This window comes from Labeo rohita, unplaced genomic scaffold (genome assembly GCF_022985175.1).
Source record: "Labeo rohita strain BAU-BD-2019 unplaced genomic scaffold, IGBB_LRoh.1.0 scaffold_672, whole genome shotgun sequence".
NCBI classification, from domain to species: Eukaryota; Metazoa; Chordata; class Actinopteri; order Cypriniformes; family Cyprinidae; genus Labeo; species Labeo rohita.
Window position 1 is genome coordinate 19,555 of NW_026129604.1, and position 21,445 is coordinate 40,999.

The 21,445-nt window shown below is 40.5% G+C and overlaps 1 protein-coding gene across 1 annotated transcript; it reads right to left on the reverse strand.

The window, feature by feature from the left end:
• Positions 1-1,398: 1,398 nt before the first annotated feature.
• On the reverse strand, positions 1,399-16,065 carry LOC127161573 (uncharacterized). The gene is made up of 4 exons (XM_051104317.1): positions 15,676-16,065; positions 13,684-13,972; positions 6,632-6,700; positions 1,399-2,048 (listed from the first exon to the last, which is right to left on the reverse strand). The coding sequence occupies exons 1-4, from the start codon at positions 16,063-16,065 to the stop codon at positions 1,399-1,401; spliced, it is 1,398 nt and encodes a 465-aa protein (XP_050960274.1).
• Positions 16,066-21,445: the final 5,380 nt, after the last annotated feature.

Below are 21,445 nucleotides of genomic sequence, written 5' to 3' on the forward strand. Positions count from 1 at the left end.
TAAGGAGATCATTATGTCACGATTGACCAATAATGATCAACACCTGCTGTTTACAAGCAGAATCACAGAAGGAAAGAGAAACACAAGAATCAGACACAGCCAAAGATAAAATGAACTTTAATATAATAAATTTAATATACATTAAATCTCTGATTAAACAACTCCACAAACATTACAGTTTGGCTTGATTTCTGTCATATATCTACAAATATTATTTCAGAACATCTAAACAGAGGTTTAGATGTTTTATATATATATATATATATATTTTATGTTTCAATTGACCTCACCATCATGGCGATCAGGGTTTACTTTAGTTGGACTCTTGACTTTTGATTTTTTATTTTTTTTTGGCTGCTATAATTATGTGTATGAAGCACATCTATTACAGCAAAATAACAAAGCCAAAAAGAAGTCTGATTAGGTGTTTTTGGTTAATTTTTATTTGTGGGGAAATCACTAACATCCAGTGGCCTGATGCACTGATCTCATGCAGTGGTTAGTCTATTATTTTCATAATGTTTACAACAAGTGTATGAACTATTATGGATGTTTATCTTATACACTAAACCTTGAAATCTACGGTGTCCCTTTGACACACACAGACATCAAGAATCAGCATTTGAATCTCAACAATGGTGACATTCAACAGCTGCATGCTGGGTAACAGCAGATTATAAAACTCACCCATGACTCCCAGCATGCAGCTGTTGAATATCACCATTGTTGAGATTCATATGCTGATTCTTGATGTCTGTGTGTGTCTAAGTAATGCTGGAGATCTTAAAGTAGTAATAGTAAGAGTTCATACAACTATTGTAAATATCATGAAACTAAGAGGTAAACCATAGAACGATATCAGCAAATCAGACCACTGGATGATGATTACACCATCAATAATAATTAACCAAGAACATTTAATAAGGCCCTCCCCTTTTTTTTTTGGCGCTATAACAAATGTGCTCTGTAAACACAATTACAGCAACCAAAGAACAAAAAAATTATATTAAGAAAGTGAAGGCTCAAGAGCCCAACTAAAGTAAACCCTGTTCGCCATGATGGTGAGGTCAAATGAAACTTTTTTTTTTTTTTAATAAAACATCTAAACCTCTGTTTAGATGTTCTCAAATAATATTTGTGGATATATGACAGAAATCAAGTCAAACTGTAATGTTGTTTGTGGAAAAGAGATTAATAAACTCAATGTATAAAATATAAGTACAACCAATTTATAAAATATAAGTAAACTCAACTTATAAAATATAAATTCTCTCAACTTAAAAAATATATCTGGATTTAGATAAATTTATTTCGTGCAACCCCTTGACGTAATAAAATTAAGTAAATTCAACATAACATTTTTTTCAGTGTAGGGGATGTGCTGAACAAACAATGCTATTAGGTTAATCTTCTCTGGACATGTGTATACATTAAAGGAGTGTAGTACTTTCCTTCATTTCTCTCCACCATTTTATCTATCTTTTCCAGTAGTTCTGTGACCTGAAACCGATTTGTTTTGTTGTCATTTTCTAATGAATGATATTTGCCAGCACAGCTGATAACAAACTGTTGCAGATCTTCATTCTCTTCTATATGATCCTTCAGTTTTTTGCTCTTCAGATAATTAGCATGAGTGAAGAGAGTGAAGATGTAGCGTGATGCTTCTTCTCCAAAGTTCTGCTTAACCCATTTGACTGTGTTCTTTTCTTCATCTGTGTATCTCTGGTCCAGTCTGATGACCAGCAGGAACACATGAGGACCAGGAGCAGACATCTCCAGACACTTCGCTATTTCAGCCTTAAGTCTTTCTTCAGTCACCTGTAAGTCAGAATTCATATCCCTCTTCTCACCCATCCATGTGTCAAACAGCCCTGGAGTGTCAATTACAGTGACAGTCCTTGAACCTTTTTTTGCTTTTTGTTTCTCACAAATTTGAGTAACTGAATCTGGATTGAAGTCTTCAACAAACGCATTTCTCCCCAGGATAGTGTTTCCTGTTGCACTCTTTCCTGATCCAGTTTTACCCAGCAGTACAATCCTCAGATTTCCTGAAGTAAGATAGAGCCTTGTTTTATTAAATTGTATATTTGAAATGTTTCAAGTAACAAATGTTAGAATTCAGTACCCATTACTCAAAAAATGTTGCAGCCTAAACTTAAACTTTATGTAATTCAATTACACACAAATTTCCCATGCATTTAGATTACATAGTTTTAATTTAAACAAATCAATAAACTTAATGTGATTCATATGCATCAGTCTTACGTGAATGAAACAGGTAAAGTTTATGTAATAGTTCCTAGTGTTAAACAAACCCTGCTCAGTGTTCATGTGTTTCCACACTACAGAGTGTTTAAGTAGCATTGACGTAAGCTGTGTTCCAAAGTGGAGTGCGCGGACTCCGAAGTGCGTATTTTAAGTGCGAATGCATCACAGTGGCGCGACAAAGGCTGTCCCAAACTGAAGTGTGTGGACTCTGAAGTGTGAATTTGAAGGGCGATTGCATCACAGCGTCACGACGTAAGCTGTCCCAATTCAGAATGCACCCTCCGAAGTGCGCATTCCAAGGCCGAATGCGTCACCGCGGCGCGACGAATGCTGCCGTAAATCATGTTGTGTCATGTTTTGTAATGTTAAGATTGCAAACCATTCTTTATATTATAAGTGTTTCCATTTTCTCTTGTTGTAGGACTATTTCAGAGAAAGTGAGCCTGCTGGGGAAAGACTTAAAAAATACAAAGTAAGCAAGTTAATAGAGTATTTTTTTTTCCCCCTGAAATTCATTGTGCTGTTGTTGTTAACAGGCATGGTTTATTTGCTCTGATTTAGGATTGCAAGTGTCACAAATGTTTAATATCTTTTTTTGTCAGTGAAACAACGTAATTTCTGTAGTTTATTTTTGTGATGTAAGTTAAGAATGAAATGAATAATTTTTTTGTACATTTTGTATTTTTATATTGTATATTCACATGTTAATAAAAGATAACTAATTCTGTACAATTTGTAAATTACAAGGTGTAAATTTCTGTAATGCAGCTTATATTTTTTTTCACAACACTCTTCTACGCGTTTATTTTATTTAATAAATAAAATTTATTTTATTTAAAATATTAAAAAAAAATTTCACATTAAAACAAAATTGTTCTATATGTTACTGAAAATACTTTTTTTACAACTATTTACAACATAGCTTAGGTTTAACATTAGAAAAACAACATCAAGTCCAGCCCTGCCTCCATGTGTTATGGGGTCTTCGAGGAGGTGAATCTCTTGGTGGCGAATGGCGAACTCCTCAGCAACTCGGTGGACAATGCGGTGGACAGTGGAACGAAGCATGTCAAACACTCTGCTGCCGCTGAACATTGAGACGAACAATGCATAATTTGTTTTTATTTATTCACAGTTTTATTTTTATGGTTACTTAACTGCCTAAAATCAGGGTTTCTAAATATGTTCACCATCAAGACAATAAACTATTATAAAATCGCACCTTGGTAACATATCAGTCAGTATTTGAACTGCTATATATTTCTGTGTGTATGGTTTTGTATTTTTTTCATATATATCTTTACATTATTCAAGTCGGTTCAAATGCAATGAATGCATTTAAAATTGTAATTAGGAAATCCTGCGAAGGTGGAGCGTCTCATGCACTTCGGAGGGTCCTTCGTGCACTTCGGAGGCGTGGCCTTCGAAGTCCATGCACTTCGAAGTGCGTGCACTCCACTTTGGGACACAGCTACAGTGTTGGAGTTAAGGAGATCATTATGTCACGATTGACCAATAATGATGAACACCTGCTGTTTACAAGCAGAATCACAGAAGGAAAGAGAAACACAAGAATCAGCCACACCCAAAGATAAAATGAACTTAAATAAATGAAGACATTAAATTGCTGATTAAACAACTCCACAAACAACATTACAGTTTGACTTGATTTGATTGACCTGTTTCATTCACGTAAGACTGATGTATATGAATCACATTAAGTTTAACTGATTTGTTTATATTAAAACTATGTAATGTAAATGCATGGAAAATTTGTATGTAATTGAATTACAGAAAGTTTAAGTTTAGGCTGCAACATTTTTTTTTTTGAGTGAATCACAAATTTCCACAGGTGGGAATTTGAAGAAATAAACAAAACAACCAACTAACCAACCAACCCTATTTGTTACAGTAAATGTATTTATTAGGGGTTCGAGCATGCAGTGCTGAAACCCTATTGTAATTGTAAGGATTTTTATTATTATTTTTCTGCCATAAAACTGATCGTACAGACCAAACCGTAAGTCCTAGAGACTTCAAACTTGACCAGATGGTAGACCTCAATTTGGGGAGAACCTATCAAAGTCTCAGCCCAATCGGCCCATAGGTGGCGCTACAGCGAACAAAATTGCGAAATCGCTCATAACTCCTAAACCGTTTGTCGTAGTCTCAAAAAAAATTGATATTTGGAATCCTTGAAAAAACCTACTTTTGTGAACTAGTCCTAGGTTTTTCGTACAATCTCGATCAAACCACTGCAGTAATATTCTCTGGACTCTCTAGATCAATAATTATCAAACAAATGTTGAATTTTGTCGTTTGGTTAGCTATAACAGGGTCATTTACAAAAGGGCCGTGGCCATATATACCCAAAAGCCTATAAAACCTAAACGAAAACTCAAAACTTTACGAAAATTGGTGAGATCATGTGTCAGGTGACTCTTAACCCTTTCACTGGTGAGTTTAAAATATTCTATCTGACTCCCCAGAGTGAGTTTTTTTAGGCGACCGTTATTTTAGAACGTTCACTTTATTGTTTCCATGGCAACACGTCATGATTGACACCGCAGCCACTATAGCGCTGTATGACAGACGTATCGCTTTTATTTTGTTTTTCCTTTTTTATTCAAAATATTCACACACTTGCTTACCATGTCTTCAACTATCTGATATTCTGATTCACGAATACGTGTACCTACCTAACCAGCCTAAAATACACTCCGATTTCATTTCCGGTGTGAAAATTTTTGCGAACTAGTCCTAGGTTTTTTACCCAATCTCAACCAAACCACTGCAGAAATATTCTCTGGACACTGAATATCAATAATTACCAAAAAAAAGTTGAACTTTCGACTCATGGTCACATAGGAACGCCAGAACGTTCGAAAGAGATGGGGCCACTTTTACTAATCTATCTTCACCAAACTTGGAACACATATGTACGAGCTCAATCGTTGGTCAAATATAAAAAAATGCACAGCTCTGCCACTTGGTGGCGCTGTAAGCCTGAAAAAAACAAAAATGACTATAACTGTGCAATCGTTGGTCCGATCGACCTGAAAATTGGTATGCAGTGTCTCTGTACAATGTGCCATAAGGGTCTATGAGGACATTGGCGTATCTCAAAAAACATGGCTGCCATCTACCAATGAAATTTGAGCACCTATAAGACAAGGTTAACGGAGGCCGATCGGAACAAAACTCACTGGGCATGTTCAACTCATGGCCATAAAGGTCTGTAAGAATTTTGAAAGAAATCGCCCACTAGTTGGCGCTAACGAGTTTTATAGCTCTGTAATCACGTGGTGTTTCACACATAAACACAATATGCATATCATTTGATAGATCTCCTCATGCTGAACAACTTTGCCTCAAGAACCATTGCTGTTAATCAAATCGATCATTAAATATTCACAAATATGTGAAATCTGTTTTTGAACTAGAACTGTGAACTAGTTTTTTGCTCAATCTAGATCAAACCACTGCAGTAATATTCCCTGGACTCTCTAGATCAATAATTATCAAAAAAATGTGGAATTTTGTATTTTGGTTAGCTATAACGGGGTCATTTACAAAAGGGGCGTATAAAAGCCTATAAAACCTAAACGAAAACTCAAAACTTTACAAAAATTGGTGAGAACATGTGTCCAATGACTCTTAACAAGCATGCAAAGTTTTGTGAAGATCGGACCAAAGGTGGCGCTATAACAGTTAAAAAGGCTTCAAAAACACGCTCTGTATAGTAAATGGCTTCAAATGGCTAAATAAATGCTCATATATTCACACAAACACTAGATCTTCATGTCATTTGATAGATCTCCTCATGATGAACAACTTTGCCTCAAGGACAATTGCTGTCAATCAAATCGTTCATTAAATATTCAGAAATATGTTAAAAACGTACTTTTGCAAACGGGTCCTAGATTTTTCACTTAATCTCGATCAAACCACTGCAATAATATTCTCTGGACTCTCTAGATAAATAATTATCAAAAAAATGTTGAATTTTGTCCTTCGGTTAGCTATAACAGGGTCTTTTAGAAAAGGGGTGTGGCCACATATACCCAAAAGCCTATAAAACCACATCAAAATCTCAAAACTTTACGAAAATTGGTAAGAATATGTGTCAGATGATACTTCAATACATTTTTATCCACTTACTACACTGTTACATATATATTCAAAGCCTAAATCTAGCCATTTTATTTGCTTTATTTAAGTAGGTTTAAATGATCAAAATCTTGTCACACAAAAAAAAGTCAAAAAGTATTTAAGCAGTGTAATATCTTTATATGCAGCTGTTTTAATAGCATTTTGTTATTTTCAGATTTTAAAAAATCCATCTAGATTACATTTAACTGACCTGTAATAGTTGACATTTCTGCAAAGCCTTTCAGTGCTCTCTCTTTCTCTCTCACAGTGACTTTGTGCTCTGATTACCTCCTTTTACATGTGATCACATGACTGAAGCTGCAAATCTGCTTTCATTTAACACTGATGCATATTGATTTTTATCATCCATTTTTTTTCTTTTCTGTTTTTGATTGTAATATTTCTTATCGTTTTATCTTTATCAATAAAATTTTGTTTTGCGAATGTTTGTTGCAAAGAGTAATACAACTAGTGTAGAGCTGATAAATGTGTTTGTGCTTTTTAATGGCTTAAAAGAGAGTTGTTGATTTTAATCATTTTGTTACACAATATAATATTTAGCCTGATTGAAGAATGAAATTAACTAAAATACATCATTTCTACCAGTGTATCTGTTTAAAATAAAGGCTAATCAAATGGAGAAATGGAGACCTCTATTGGTTATATACAGTAAACAGAAACCAGGGATGTACTGTGTGTGCCTTTGTGTGCATTCACTATAACTGTACATCTGTTTGAATGCATGCGCATTTGTTTGAATATGGTTTATTATTTAATTAGGGGTATAACTGCCATTTGACTAGGGCTGTCATGATATCAGATTTTTCACTAAGGTCGGCAGTTTAAGACATTAATTTATAAGCACAAAACACATGATACTTCTCTATTCAATATAAATAGGAATTTATTGGAAAAACCTAAGACATAAACTAATCTAACACATAGACACGCATTCATACATTCATACACATTGCAGAAAGAGAAAATGAGGAAACAATGAGTTTAAAAGAGTGAAAATATGAAGTCCCAAATTTATTGCAATATATACAGTTACTTAGACCTGAACAACCATCAATCATTTAATCAACCCTCGCGTTGAGTTTCTGAGGTTATTGAATTTATATTAAATGCACCAGTTCATCTGGAATCTGGAGGTTGTACTTGTGTTGCCTTTGTGTTAAGGGATTCCCTTTGATGACGTCGTTGCAGAGAGGGGTTTTTCCAAGGTTGCTGATTGGCTAGAAGTTTGTGGTCATTCGAAGTGATGTCTTGGGCGTTGGCTGGAGGATGGAGTCGTGTATGCTGGTTGAAGTTTTGAGGCGGGCACGAAGTCTGAGACATGGCTACCCTGGTGAAAAAACCAGCATATGCTGGTAGGTATGTTTTGATGCTGGAATGCTGGTTAGGTAGGTTTTGATGCTGGTTTAAGCTGGTCTTTTGCTGGTTTATGCTGGTCCTTTGCTGGTTCATGCTGGTCCTTGACCAGCTTAAACCAGCATCAAAACCTACCTAACCAGCATTCCAGCATCAAAACATACCTACCAGCATATGCTGTTTTTTTCACCAGGTAAGCAGCAAAACTTAACTTTGAACACGAAACTCTCAACGGAAAGAAAAAGATTTAAGTAAAAGAAAGAAATGTGACGATCTCCTCATGTTTTCATTTTAGAGGAGTGGCTGGCATGCAAGCCAGGGAGCATTCAAAGAACGCAAAAAGTGGCAGCAAAAGTGATGGAAAAAAGCATGGCAAAAATATAATAGCTACAAAAGCAATGGCTAAAACCAATAGCTAAAAGCATGTCTAGGAGTGATGGATAAGACCAATAGCTAAAAAGGTAGAAGTATGACTAAAAGCAATGGTTAAAAACAATAGCTAAAAGCAAAATTTTATTGTGTCCTGTGGACAGAACAACAGTCCAGAGGAGCGGTGGGCCGGGAGCGAGACAGGGCGAGGGCTGGAGGACCAGGCCCATGCGGAGGACCCTGTGACTGAGGCAGGACCAGCAGGGAAGGAACCCTCCAGGGCGGAGCAGGAAGTGCAGGAGCCCTCCAGGGCGGAGCAGGAGGCGCAGGAGCCCTCCAGGGCAAAGCAGGATCCTGCGTCATGGACTGGGACCTGGGGAGAGCAGGGACAGAGGAGGCAGACAGAATAAGGAGAGAAGCAGAGAGTGTGTAGGTTAACGCCGCCACCATGGGAGGTTCCACAGCCGGAGCTGACACCTCTGGAGGCATTGGCGCGGCTTCTCCAGCGGAAGAGGCCTCTAGAGCTGGCTCGTGGTCAGACGAGACCTCTGGAGCAGACTTGAGATCAGACGGGACCTCTGGAGCGGACTCGAGATCGGACGGGACCTCTGGAGCGGACTCGAGATCAGACGGGACCTCTGGAGCGGACTCGAGATCGGACGGGACCTCTGGAGCGGACTTGAGATCAGACGGGACCTCTGGAGCGGACTTGAGATCAGACGGGACCTCTGGAGCGGACTTGAGATCGGACGGGACCTCTGGAGCGGACTTGTGAACAGACGTGACCTCAGGAGCAGGCTTGTGAACAGATGTGACCTCAGGAGCAGACTTGTGAACAGACGTGACCTCAGGAGCAGACTTGTGAACAGACGAGACCTTTGGAGTGTAGTGTGCGGCCCACATACTGAGAATGGTGATTGCCATCACACTGGCAGACATGACGTGATAAGGCTCTGGGAGGTCAGACGAGACGTGACTTGGCTCTGGGTGGTTGGACGAGACATGAGGAGGCTCTGGACAGACAGACGAGACATGACGAGGCATTGGGCGTTCTGACGAGACATGGTGAGGCTCTGGGCGGTCAGAAGAGACATGGCGAGGCTCTGGGCGGTCAGATGAGACGTGACTTGGCTCTGGGTGGTTGGACGAGACATGAGGAGGCTCTGGACAGACAGACGAGACATGACGAGGCATTGGGCGTTCTGACGAGACATGGTGAGGCTCTGGGCGGTCAGACGAGACATGGCGAGGCTCTGGGCAGTCAGATGAGACTTGGCAAGGCTCTGGGCGGTCAGACGAGATGTGACTTGACTCTGGGCAGTCAGATGAGACGTGACTTGACTCTGGGCGGTCAGGCGAGACGTGACTTGACTCTGGGCCATCAGGCGGGACGTGACTCTGGGCTGTCAGGCGGGATGTGACGTGACTCTGGAACAGCAGCAATATCTTCACTTGGCTCATGAAGATCAGCTGGGGTTTGACTTGGTTCGTGGAGATTTGCTGTGACTTGACTTGGCTCGTGAAGATCAACAATGACTTTACTTGACCCAGGAACAACAGCTCTGACTTGGCTTGACTCAGGAACCACGGCTGTGACCTTGCTTGACTTAGGAACCACGGCTGTGACTTTGCTTGACTTAGGAAGAGCGGCCCTGACTTGACTTGACACAGGAAACACAGCTTTAACTTGACTTGCCTTAGGAAGAGCAGCTCTGACTTGACTTGACACAGTAAACACAGCTCTAACTTGACTTGGCACAGGAACAACAGCCATAGCTTGACTTGACACTGGAACAGCAGCCGTAGCTTGACTTGACACTGGAACAACAGCCGTAGCTTGACTTGACTTGGAAACTTGACTTGACTCAGGAAACGCAGCTGTAACTTGACTGGACTCGGGAAACACAGCTGCAACTTGACTTGACTTGGAAACTTGACTTGACTCAGGAAACGCAGCTGTAACTTGACTGGACTCTGAAACTTGACTTGACTCAGGAAACGCAGCTGCAACTTGGCTAGTAGGGATGCACCGATACCGATACTGGTATTGGTATCGGGCCCGATACTGAGTTCCTGTACTCATATTCATACTCGTTAAAATGCCCCGATACCAAACGCCGATACCACATCATGTGACAAGTGCGTATGCAGGCAAAGAAACACCGACAACAAAATGACAGACAGCAGAATGGAGCCATTAGAGTATAAGGATGTCTACGAAGTATGTGTATGTAATCAGTATTAAGCTTGTATAACTGGTGCGCGTCAGCTGAGCAAAGCACGCAGATTGGATTGAGCGCACGGCGGCCAAGATGTGCGGGCTTGTCGAGTTAATATCCCGCCTTGACATCACTGGAAAGTTTGTAGTTCGGTGAGATATGTCAACAACAATTTAAGTAAATCAATGCACAAGTTATTTAACGGTATAGAGAAAGAGAGGGAGCGAGAGAGAAAGCGCGAGACAGAGAAAGAGAGAGAGCGCGCACTGTTGCGTGATCTTCATTGATGTTCGTATATTTAGCACACGCATCTTTTGCATTAAAACAAATTCGTTGATATAAAAAAATATATATATAGGGGCATTCGCTATAAACATCGTTCTTTTTTTTCAACCTTAAGCATACATGACTGTCTGGTGAAAGTGAAACTATAGCAGCCTGTGTGAAATGCGATGTGATGTTTTGCTTCACGAGTGATTCTCCTTTATTTGAGTCGCTTTGGATTGTAGCCCAAATAGCAGCATATTTCAGATAAAAAAACGTGACTTATAATTCTGAAAATATCAGAGTTAGGAGATTCATAATGAGTGGTTCGCGTGATTACAGTACTGAGCCGCTGCAATTGAGCAGTTTAATGCTATTAAATTGAACATGATGTACCATAGAGAAAGAAAAAAAACAAAAAACAGTGAAAGTAACAAAACACATTTTTTAATGGGCATAATTAAGTGTAAAAATAAAAATAATTAAGGGATATATAGTCAACCCAAAAATTATTCAAACAGCAGATATACACCATCTTTTGACAATTTTTGATATATATATATATGTGTATATATACATATATATATATATATATATATATTTTTTTTTTTTTTTTTTTTTTTTTTTACTAGTGGGTGCAGGACACAGTTTATGATAATGGGTTCTAAATACATTTTGGTTTGACTGTATCTATTTGATAAATAAAGTTGACCAACTAACATTATACATATTCTTTTAGTTTCTGTACCCTATATTTTAAAAATCTACCTGTAAATTTTAAAATATCGGTATCGGTACTCGAAATCGGCAAGTACCAAAAATAAAAGTAACGGTATCGGGCGAGTACTGAAAAAAGTGGTATCGGTGCATCCCTATTGGCTAGACTTGGAAACTTGACTCGGGAAACACAGCTGCAACTTGACTGGACTCGGAAGCTTGACTTGACTAGGGAAATGCAACTGCAACTTTACATGGCTCTGGTATGGCAGCTGTGACGTGACGAAGCTCCGTTTTCGCCGCCATTTTGTAAACGGGCTCCGCCGTCGCCGCCATCTTGTGAGCATGCACCAGCGCAGCCGCCATCTTGTGAAAGGGCACCACTGTCGCCACCATTTTGTGCACGGGCTCTGTTGTCGCCGCCATGGTATGAATGCGCTCCGGCGCGGCCGGCTTTTTGCGAGCGGGATGCGCGGCCGCCATTACCACATTTTCGCGTTCCTCCTCCGCGACACCCACAGTAAACGGCGAGCCCTCAGTCAGCAAAGCATAGTCCATGAAAGCAGTCAGTGATGAACGCGGACCTTCGCATCTTAGTCTTGCCTTCAGTGGCTCATTAACACCATCACAAAAAATGTAAATAATTATACAGTCCGGGAGGGTGGAATAATTAGCAATGGCCAAAAATTCACAGATGTATTGTTCAAGTGATCCTTGTTTAATCCTGAAAAGAATCCTGTCTGTGTCCATATCTGTTGACTGTCCGGGGCTGAAGATGCTGGATGATGTTGTGACAGAGTATTCTGTAACGTTGAGTGAGAGACAAGAGGTAAGCGGATCCATTTGCGAGTTTTTATTAAATCGACAAGACAAAGGCATGGTCAGGCAGGCAGGGTCAGAACAATAACAAACAGGTATATTAGGGCGATGCACAATAGAAGTCCGTGAAGCAGGCGTGGGTCAATCAGCGGCGAACATTATCCGTAAAGGGACGAGACGAGAGAATAATCCAATCAACGAGCTAGAGTCCAGTAGGCAGGCGGCGAGACAGACGAGACGAGATGGCCAGGCGAGGGAACTAAACACAGGGAAACTAGGAAGCCAGGGAACAGGGAACTAGGAATGATCACAAAGGAAAATCACAATAACAATACTCCGTGGTTTGCAAGGGGAAAGACCAGGGCTTTTATAGCGCCGCTGATTGGTCACAGGTGCTGACCCAATCAGCGCGCTGAATGACGGGGAATGTAGTCCGGGGTGTGGTGCCACTCACAGGATGGACACAGCAGCAGATGCTATAACATTAATATCTCATCTACTAGCTTGCAACCGTTTCAATGGGTCACATTCAGGAGAGAGAATCTGTGACGAGTTTGAAAAAATATGTGATCAGTAAAATAACAACAAAAGATTAATCATGTAATTTGCAACAATTATGCAAATATGAAGAAGGCATTCACACCATGTTCTCCCAATTCAGCTGAACCAGAAGAGGATGATGACTTCCTTGATGATCCAGAACTTTGGAACGACCTGCCAATGGACGAGGAGGAGAGGCTGAATGTGACATTTACCTTCAAAAGTCACCATAGACTACAGTGCTTTGCAAACACGTTACACAACTGGTTGTTGGTGATGGTCTTAAAAAGACCAGGGCTGTTAGTTTGATTCTGGCCAAGGTGTTGTGGGACTAGTTCTCTACTTCACACAAGTACTTATTTTAAGGAATTTGAGAAAGAATTCGGCCAATGTGGTGTTCCTGCTTCTGTTGTTACATGATGGAATTTGACTTTGATGTGGTGTATGAGACTCCTTGTGTAGCTGTGACTACCAAACTTTGTGCAAAGTTTTGGATGTTAGAGGGCACAGACAGACGGCTCAGATTAAAGAACTGGTCAGCATTCTGAAGCCCTTTGCTGATGCCACTGATCTCACACAGGAAGAGAAAGTTGTAACCATAAGTGCTGTGATTCCCTGTGTTCTCTCCCTCAACCATCTCAAGGAAAACCAGATAGAAGAAGCACAATACTTGGTCAACCAAATCCACAGCCTGCAAATATCACTGCAAAGAAAATTCAAAGGCATCTTTGTCAATGTAAAAATGTCTCAGCCAGAGACCAATAAATGAATCCTGCCTTTCTCTGATCCTATTTATGTCAAAGCAGCTCTTCTTGATCCAGCCTTTGGGGTTACATGGATAGAGCATGATGTATTGGTTGATGACAAGGTAAAAGAGCAGTTGACCATGGAAGTAAAAATTAAGTGATAGACTAAAATTGGTAACTGCACAATAATTTACTAAAAGACTGCAATCTTGAACTGTCTTGCAGGTAATCCGAGGACCGGTGGAGTGTTGGAGCTGATGGGACAATGGGAATGGAGTCATTGGAGGATTGTTGATTAGGATAGCAGTGGTGGAATTCCATCAGTAAGGAAGGGTCCAGAATGTCATCCCTGGCCACCCAGGATCTTTCCTCTGGCCCATACCCCTCCCAGTCCACAAGGTACTCAAGACCACTGTCACCTAGAGTCCAGGATTTCACCGACTCGATAGATGGAGGGCTGTTCCATGACTTCGAGAAAAAAAGGTGCTGCTGGTTCTTCGGGACCTGAGGCAGAATAAGAGAAGGGTTTGAGTAGGGATACATGGAAGGCAGGGTGAATATGGTACCATGCAGGGAGTTCTAGTAGGATGGTGACATTATTGCTCTGCCGCTGGATGGTGAAAGGACCTATGTAGTAGGCACTTGGAGACGTAGATCCCTCATGGAGAGCCAGACTCTATCCCCAGGACGATAGACTGGGGCATTGGAACAACGGGAGTTGGTAAAGTCCTTGTGTCTCCACACTGTCCAAGACCCTCTTGTTCACTTGGAACCAGTGGTCTACAGCTGGAACCTCAGAAGATTCCTCCATCCAAGGAAACGGGAGGTTGGCACCTGAGTATGCACTGGAACAGTGTGAGCCCCATGGTGTTTTGCTTGAGGGATGTATACTTAGTCCACAGGAGGAACCGGCTCCAGCTGTGCTGATCTTCATGGCTGTATGACCTGAGGTACCATCTGAGGTCTTGGATCTTTCGCTCAGCCTGGCCATTGGTCTGAGGGAGGTATCTGGAAGACAGACTGACCGTGATCCCTAGGAGCTTGAAGAAGGCTCTGCAGACATGGGGCCTTTTGTTTTGGGGAATGAACAAGCACACAATGGATTTACTGTTCAAAATAGCAATGACGGTGTTAGCTGTACCTGCCTCAAGTGCACCTGTTAAGCGTGTGTTCAGCCTTGGAGGGATTATTATGCGGCCTGTTGTTAACAACTTAGCGCCAACATCTTGGCAAACCTTATTTTCTGTTTAGACTAGATTTCTTAATTTTAAAAAAAATTGTGTAATCAACACAATTTTATTTCATTCTCAGATATTAACACAGATAACACGGGGATATGCATGTAACTCATATATAGCAATGTGAATAAGATATATAATGTATGTATAAATTAATCTTTTCTATGCAAAAATAAATGCGCTGCAAAATTTATTTTAGTACTGAGACTTGACTTCATTTGAAACTTATCATGACTTGACTTGTATAGGGTGAACCCATGTCTTGACTTGCTTATTTGTCTGAACTGAGACTTGACTTGAGATTTGATGGTCAGGACTTGAGAATTGCATAGACTTGACCATGTGTGGCTTGTGTCCCCTCTCTGGTAAATTTCAAATTTTGAGTTTATTTATAACATATAATATAGTCAAGTAAAATAACATGACTAAGGGAGCTGTAGTCTCATGATTGCAAACATTATAGGGACTGCACAGTTAAAAAAACAGTACTTAATATTTAAGCAGCTCCATTTTAGACACAAATTTAACTGTTTTGTTATACACCGCTCAAAAAAATAAAGGGAACACTTAAACAGCACAATGTAACTCCAAGTCAATCACACTTCTGCGAAATCAAACTGCCCACTTAGGAAGCAACACTAATTGACAATCAATTTCACATGCTGTTGTGCAAATGGAATAGAGAACAGGTGGAAATTATAGGCAATTAGCAAGACACCCCCAATAAAGGAGTGGTTCTGCAGGTGGTGACCACAGACCACTTCTCAGTTCCTATGCTTTCTGGCTAATGTTTTGGTCACTTTTGAATACTGGCGGTGCTTTAACTCTAGTGGTAGCATGAGACAGAGTCTACAACCCACACAAGTGGCTCAGGTAGTGCAGCTCATCCAGGATGGCACATCAATGTGAGCTGTGGCAAGAAGGTTTGCTGTGTCTGTCAGCGTAGTGTCCAGAGCATGGAGGCGCTACCAGGAGACAGGCCAGTACATCAGGAGACGTGCAGGAGGACGTAGGAGAGCAACAACCCAGCAGCAGGACCGCTACCTCCGCATTTGTGCAAGGAGGAACAGAAGGAGCACTGCCAGAGCCCTGCAAAATGACCCCCAGCAGGCCACAAATGTGCATGTGTCTGCTCAAACGGTCAGAAACAGACTCCATGAGGGTGGTATGAGGGCCCGATATCCACAGGTGGGGGTTGTGCTTACAGCCCAACACCATGCAGGATGTTTGGCATTTGCCAGAGAACACCAAGATTGGCAAATTTGCCACTGGCACCCTGTGCTCTTCACAGATGAAAGCAGGTTCACACTGAGCACATGTGACAGATGTGACAGAGTCTGGAGACGCTGTGGAGAACATTCTGCGTTCTGAACGTTCTGTTGGGTGGCATTTCTTTGGAGGACCGCACAGCCCTCCATGTGCTTGCCAGAGGTAGCCTGACTGCCAATAGGTACCGAGATGAGATTCTCAGACCCCTTGTGAGACCATATGTCGGTGCGGTTGGCCCTGGATTCCTCCTAATGCAAGACCATGTTAGACCTCATGTGGCTGGAGTGTGTCAGCAGTTCCTGCAAGATGAAGGCATTGATGCTATGGACTGGCCCGCCCGTTCCCCAGACCTGAATCCAATTGAGCACATCTGGGACATCATGTCTCGCTCCATCCACCAACGCCACGTTGCACCACAGACTGTCCAGGAGTTGGCGGATGCTTTAGTCCAGGTCTGGGAGGAGATCCCTCAGGAGACCATCCGCCACCTCATCAGGAGCATGCCCAGGCATTGTAGGGAGGTCATACAGGCACGTGGACGCCACACACACTACTGAGCCTTATTTTGTCTTGTTTTAAGGACATTACATCAAAGTTGGATCATCCTGTAGTGTGTTTTTCCACTTCAATTTTGAGTGTGACTCCAAATCCAGACCTCCATGGGTTAATAAATTTGATTTTCATTGATAATTTTTGTGTGATTTTGTTGTCAGCACATTCAACTATGTAAAGAACAAAGTATTTAATAAGAATATTTCATTCATTCAGATCTAGGATGTGTTATTTTAGTGTTCCCTTTATTTTTTTGAGCAGTGTATTTCACCAACAAAATATATACTATTGCATATCTCACAGCGACACTTAGCAGTTTTCTGTTACTGAATTATTCAGAGTTTTTTTTACTAATTGTTTAAATTTATGATTCAGTGACTCATTAATTGACATGCAGTTTTGTTTTGAAACCATTATGAAATTTTTTCCAACATTTCTTATTTGTATTAAAAATGTATTTAAAACATTTTAAATCTCAGTAGATTGTTAATTGCTGAGGTAATTTAGCAGCATAAACTATTTAATTTGAGCCCTATACTTTTAATTTTCAGCCCTATAGCAACATATTTATATACCATATTGGTGAAATGTAAAAACTTGACCGGAATATAAATGCATATGTTTAATAACGTTAGAAAATAATGTTTTTAAAAGTACGTAATGCTTATTGGGTAAATATAAGAAATTTGCAGATTTAATTATGTAAAAGCCACCAAAAATCATACAGCCCTATCTGTTATATAATTATTTGATTAGAGTGGCTATCCTTTTACTAAATAATGTTAACTTTCATTTCTTTAATTTCTTCTTTAATGCTCATGAATTGAATAAAATCTAATAAGATTGGACTTCCGGTGGCTGGGCACAAGTGATGCATGCCTAGAACTGAGCTCCGTCTCAAAAGTCCGAAATTTCGAGAAAATATATTTACAATCAGAAATTAATCTAGCCGATTTTAGTCGGAAGTGTCACTGAAGATGTCTGGATCAAAATCCGCAAAGAATAAGCCATCGCAAGACGAGACGGCAACGATAAAGAAAGGGAAAGAAGTGCCGAATGAAGACTCGCCGAACTCAGCCATTTTAATGGCTTTGCAAGAACAAGAGGAAAGGTTTGCAAAAAAAGTAAAATTAGCAGTGAGAGAGGTAATGGAGGAGGTACTTTCTGGAGAAATTCAAACTTTAAAGAACATGATTGAATCCTCGAACTCAGCCGTTAACGAACTACGACATGATTTCACCCGCCAAGCTGAACTTGGCAAAGCTTTACAAGGACGGATGGATTCGATGAATGCAAATATGCACTCGGCTAAACAGGAGCTTAATACGCATCAGCAAGAGATAATTAATCTCCGAGACAAAATTGTTGAAATGGAGGACAGATCGCGAAGATGTAACGTCAGACTTGTGGGCCTACCTGAGTCAGCGGAGGGCGAGAATGCGGTTCAGTTTCTTCAGGAAAATCTACCGAAGTGGATCCCTTCCCTCCAAGTTGGTGGAAAGATAGAAATTCAGCGGGCTCACCGCATTTATGGCGGTCGTGATAAGGCAAACCGACCCCGAACACTCATCTTTCGGCTTCTCAGATATCAGGATAGGGAGAGAATTCTTAACGGAGCCAGAGCACCTCAGTCTGAAATAATTCATGGTTCATCCAAGCTGTTATTTTTTCCAGATTTTAGCAACGAAACGGCTCTAAAGAGAAGATCGTTTGATAGTGTGAGAAGGAAGCTTGCAGACAGAGGATTGCGCCCGTTCCTGATATATCCAGCGACCCTGAAAGTGAAGTTCAACGGAACGCTGCATCACTTTAAGAATGCTGAGGATGCCGGGAAGTTTCTACTGGTGTTGGATCATGCTCCGCTCTCAACGCCTGCTACGCCGAGCATCTCTGCCTCTTCGCTTCCAAGTCGATGTGACGACCAGGAAAACCCTCCCTTCGGTATTTCAGAGTCTAGCTAATGGGTACAAATCAAACCGGTAAGCAAAAAGCCCTCGTCTAAATAGGTCTGCTGGGTTATTTACTAGCGTTTCTGATGTTCGTTTTGACTCGGACTTGGGACGTGCTGCTTTAGATAGCCACAGGCAGTAACACCTTAAATTTTGTTTATTTTTCTCCACCCAAAGAGAGAGAATTCAAGGTCTTGTCTCTTGCGGATGGATTGTAATGTTCTTTGTTCTTTTGTCAATTGTTCTATCACCAAAGCCTTGAAGTTTTTGTGTAAGTTATGTGCATTCATTATTTTACTGTTTTTAAATTCACGTTTTGATTTTGTGGAGGCCCATCTATATCCTGAATATTTTACGTTAAAGCTCCATTTATGAATATACCCCTTAATGTAATGTCGTGGAATGTCCACGGCCTAAACTCGCCGATTAAACGAACGAAGTGCTTAGAATTTCTTAAACGAAAAAAGATCTCAATCGCTTTGATCCAAGAAACACATTTAAAAACGAATGATATTCATAGATTTCAGAATAGATATTATAAATGCATAGTTCATTCTTGTGCCCCAAATAAATCTAAAGGCGTTGCTATTCTGTTTGATAGGAAATTAGGATTAAGTATTGATAAATTTGGGAAAGATAGTGAGGGACGCTTATCATATGCTGCTGTAACTGCCCATAATACAAAAATCTGTTTTGTATCAATATATTGCCCTAAGTCAAGTCAAGTCAAGTCACCTTTATTTATATACCGCCTTTAACAATACAGAATTGTGACAAGGCGGCTGTACAGTATTAAATAGGAAACAGTACATCAACACTAAACTTTACACTAAACATTAAACACTCACATTATAGGTAAAGGTAGTTAATCAAAAACAATAAAGTAAAATGCAATATTGTGTTAAGAGAAAGTGTCCCCAACTAAGCAAGCCAGAGGCGACAGCGGCAAGGAACCAAAACTCCATCGGTGACAAATGGAGAAAAAAACCTTGGGAGAAACCAGGCTCAGTCGGGGGGCCAGTTCTCCTCTGGCCAAAGTTCCCGTGGTCTTGTGCCGACAGCCGTCTAGGTGATGTGGTCTTTAATGTGGATCCGTCTCTGGGGCTCATCTAGTTGATGTGGACTCCGCTGACATTCAGGGCTGTAGAGGTCGTCTCTAGGTGCTGATCCACCGTCTGGGCTGGGTTCGGACTGGATCCGGGGGACTGCAGTGACCATATGATCTGGATACGGACTGGATCTGGTGGTTAATGTGACCTCGGAATAAGAGAGAAACAGACTAATATTAGCGTAGATGCCATTCTTCTGACGATGCACCGAGTACATCGGGTGTTATGGGAAGTGTTCCCGGTTCCGGTTGACCTAATTAGTGCAGCCTAACAATCCTTTAACGGATTTGAATTATAAGAATGTGGATTTGTTATGTGTAAGCAAGGTTAAAGAGATGGGTCTTTAATCTAGATTTAAACTGACAGAGTGTGTCTGCGTCCCGAACATTGTAGGGTAGATTGTTCCAGAGTTTGGGCGCTAAATAAGAAAAAGATCTGCCGCCCGCGGTTGATTTTGATATTCTCGGTATTATCAAATTGCCAGAGTTTTGAGAACGCAGCGGACGTGAGGGACTATAATGCGATAAGAGCTCACTCAGGTACTGGGGAGCTAAACCATTCAGGGCTTTATAAGTAATTAGCAAGATTTTAAAATCTATACGATGTTTAATAGGGAGCCAGTGCAGTGTAGACAGAACCGGGCTAATATGATCATACTTTTTGGTTCTAGTAAGAACTCTAGCTGCTGCATTTTGGACCAGCTGGAGTTTGTTTATTAAGCGAGCAGACCTAATACACCCGACTCCAAGTTCTTCAATACGGCTTCAGCCACTCTCTTAGATATACCTGAATACTTACTGGTAGTTGGTGGTGACATCAATCAAGTGTGTAATGTTACCTTAGACAGATCAGCAAATATCTATTCTGGCCTGGATACACCTTCCGGGAATAATAGATTTATGACAGAATTGAACATTATTGATGCCTGGCGTTTACGAAATCCCTTAGTGAAAAATTACACTTTTTTCTCTAGTAGGCACAAGACGTTTTCCAGAATTGACTACATTTTTGTATCGCCTCAATTAAACAATTTAATCAAATCTGCAGACATTCTTCCCATTATTATTTCAGATCACGCTCCTGTGGTATATACTTTTGAACTTACACGGAAGCCTAGCAAACACGCACACAGATGGCGGTTTAATACAATGTTACTTCAGAACTCAGAGTTCCTGAAACAGTTGAGAGCTAATCTGAAACTGTTTCTAGAAATTAATCTAGAGTCAGCATCATCACCCCAAATACTTTGGGAAACAACCAAATGCTTTATTAGAGGAGAAGCTATTTCATTTGCTTCTAATATGAAGGCATCCAGAAATCGCAGAATTGTACAATTAGAAAATGAAATTCAACTATTAGAAGCAAATCAAAAGCGACAGTTCTCTGACCAAAAACAGACATTTCTTTTAACTTTAAAATTTGAATTAAATAACCTACTGAAATCAAAGGCAGAATTCTATATCCACCGCACAAGAGTAACTTATTATAGTCAAAGTGAAAGCTCAAGCAGACTTTTAGCTGCAAAAATAAAACAAAATGAATCATTTTCCTTCATTAATGCAATTGAAACCCCATTAGGATCCGTTACCTATGATGCAGAGGAAATTAATGATACTTTCAGACTTTTCTATTCAAATCTTTATGAACCCGAAGCATTCTTTGACCCGACTGTCCTTAAATTATATCTTTCAAAGCTTAATTTACCCTCCCTGTCCAAGGAGGAAGCAGAATTTCTTGATACATCTCCCACTATTACAGAACTAAGAGATGCACTGTCTTCAATGAAAAGGGGCAAATCCCCAGGACTAGATGGTTTTCCTCCGGAGCTATTCTTGGAATTGTGGGATAGTATTGGTCCAC

What these genes read in the sequence shown, in the direction of transcription:
- LOC127161573 (XM_051104317.1), bottom strand. Translation starts at nt 16,065, where the DNA reads ATGTTCTCCACAGCGTCTCCAGACTCTGTCACATCTGTCACATGTGCT. An exon ending in ATGTACTGGCCTGTCTCCTG is followed by an intron (nt 13,973 to 15,675) that starts GTAGCGCCTCCA and finishes ATTCTGCCTCAG; the next exon opens with GTCCCGAAGAACCAGCAGCA. An exon ending in CTCGGATTACCTGCAAGACA is followed by an intron (nt 6,701 to 13,683) that starts GTTCAAGATTGC and finishes GGAGGTAATCAG; the next exon opens with AGCACAAAGTCACTGTGAGA.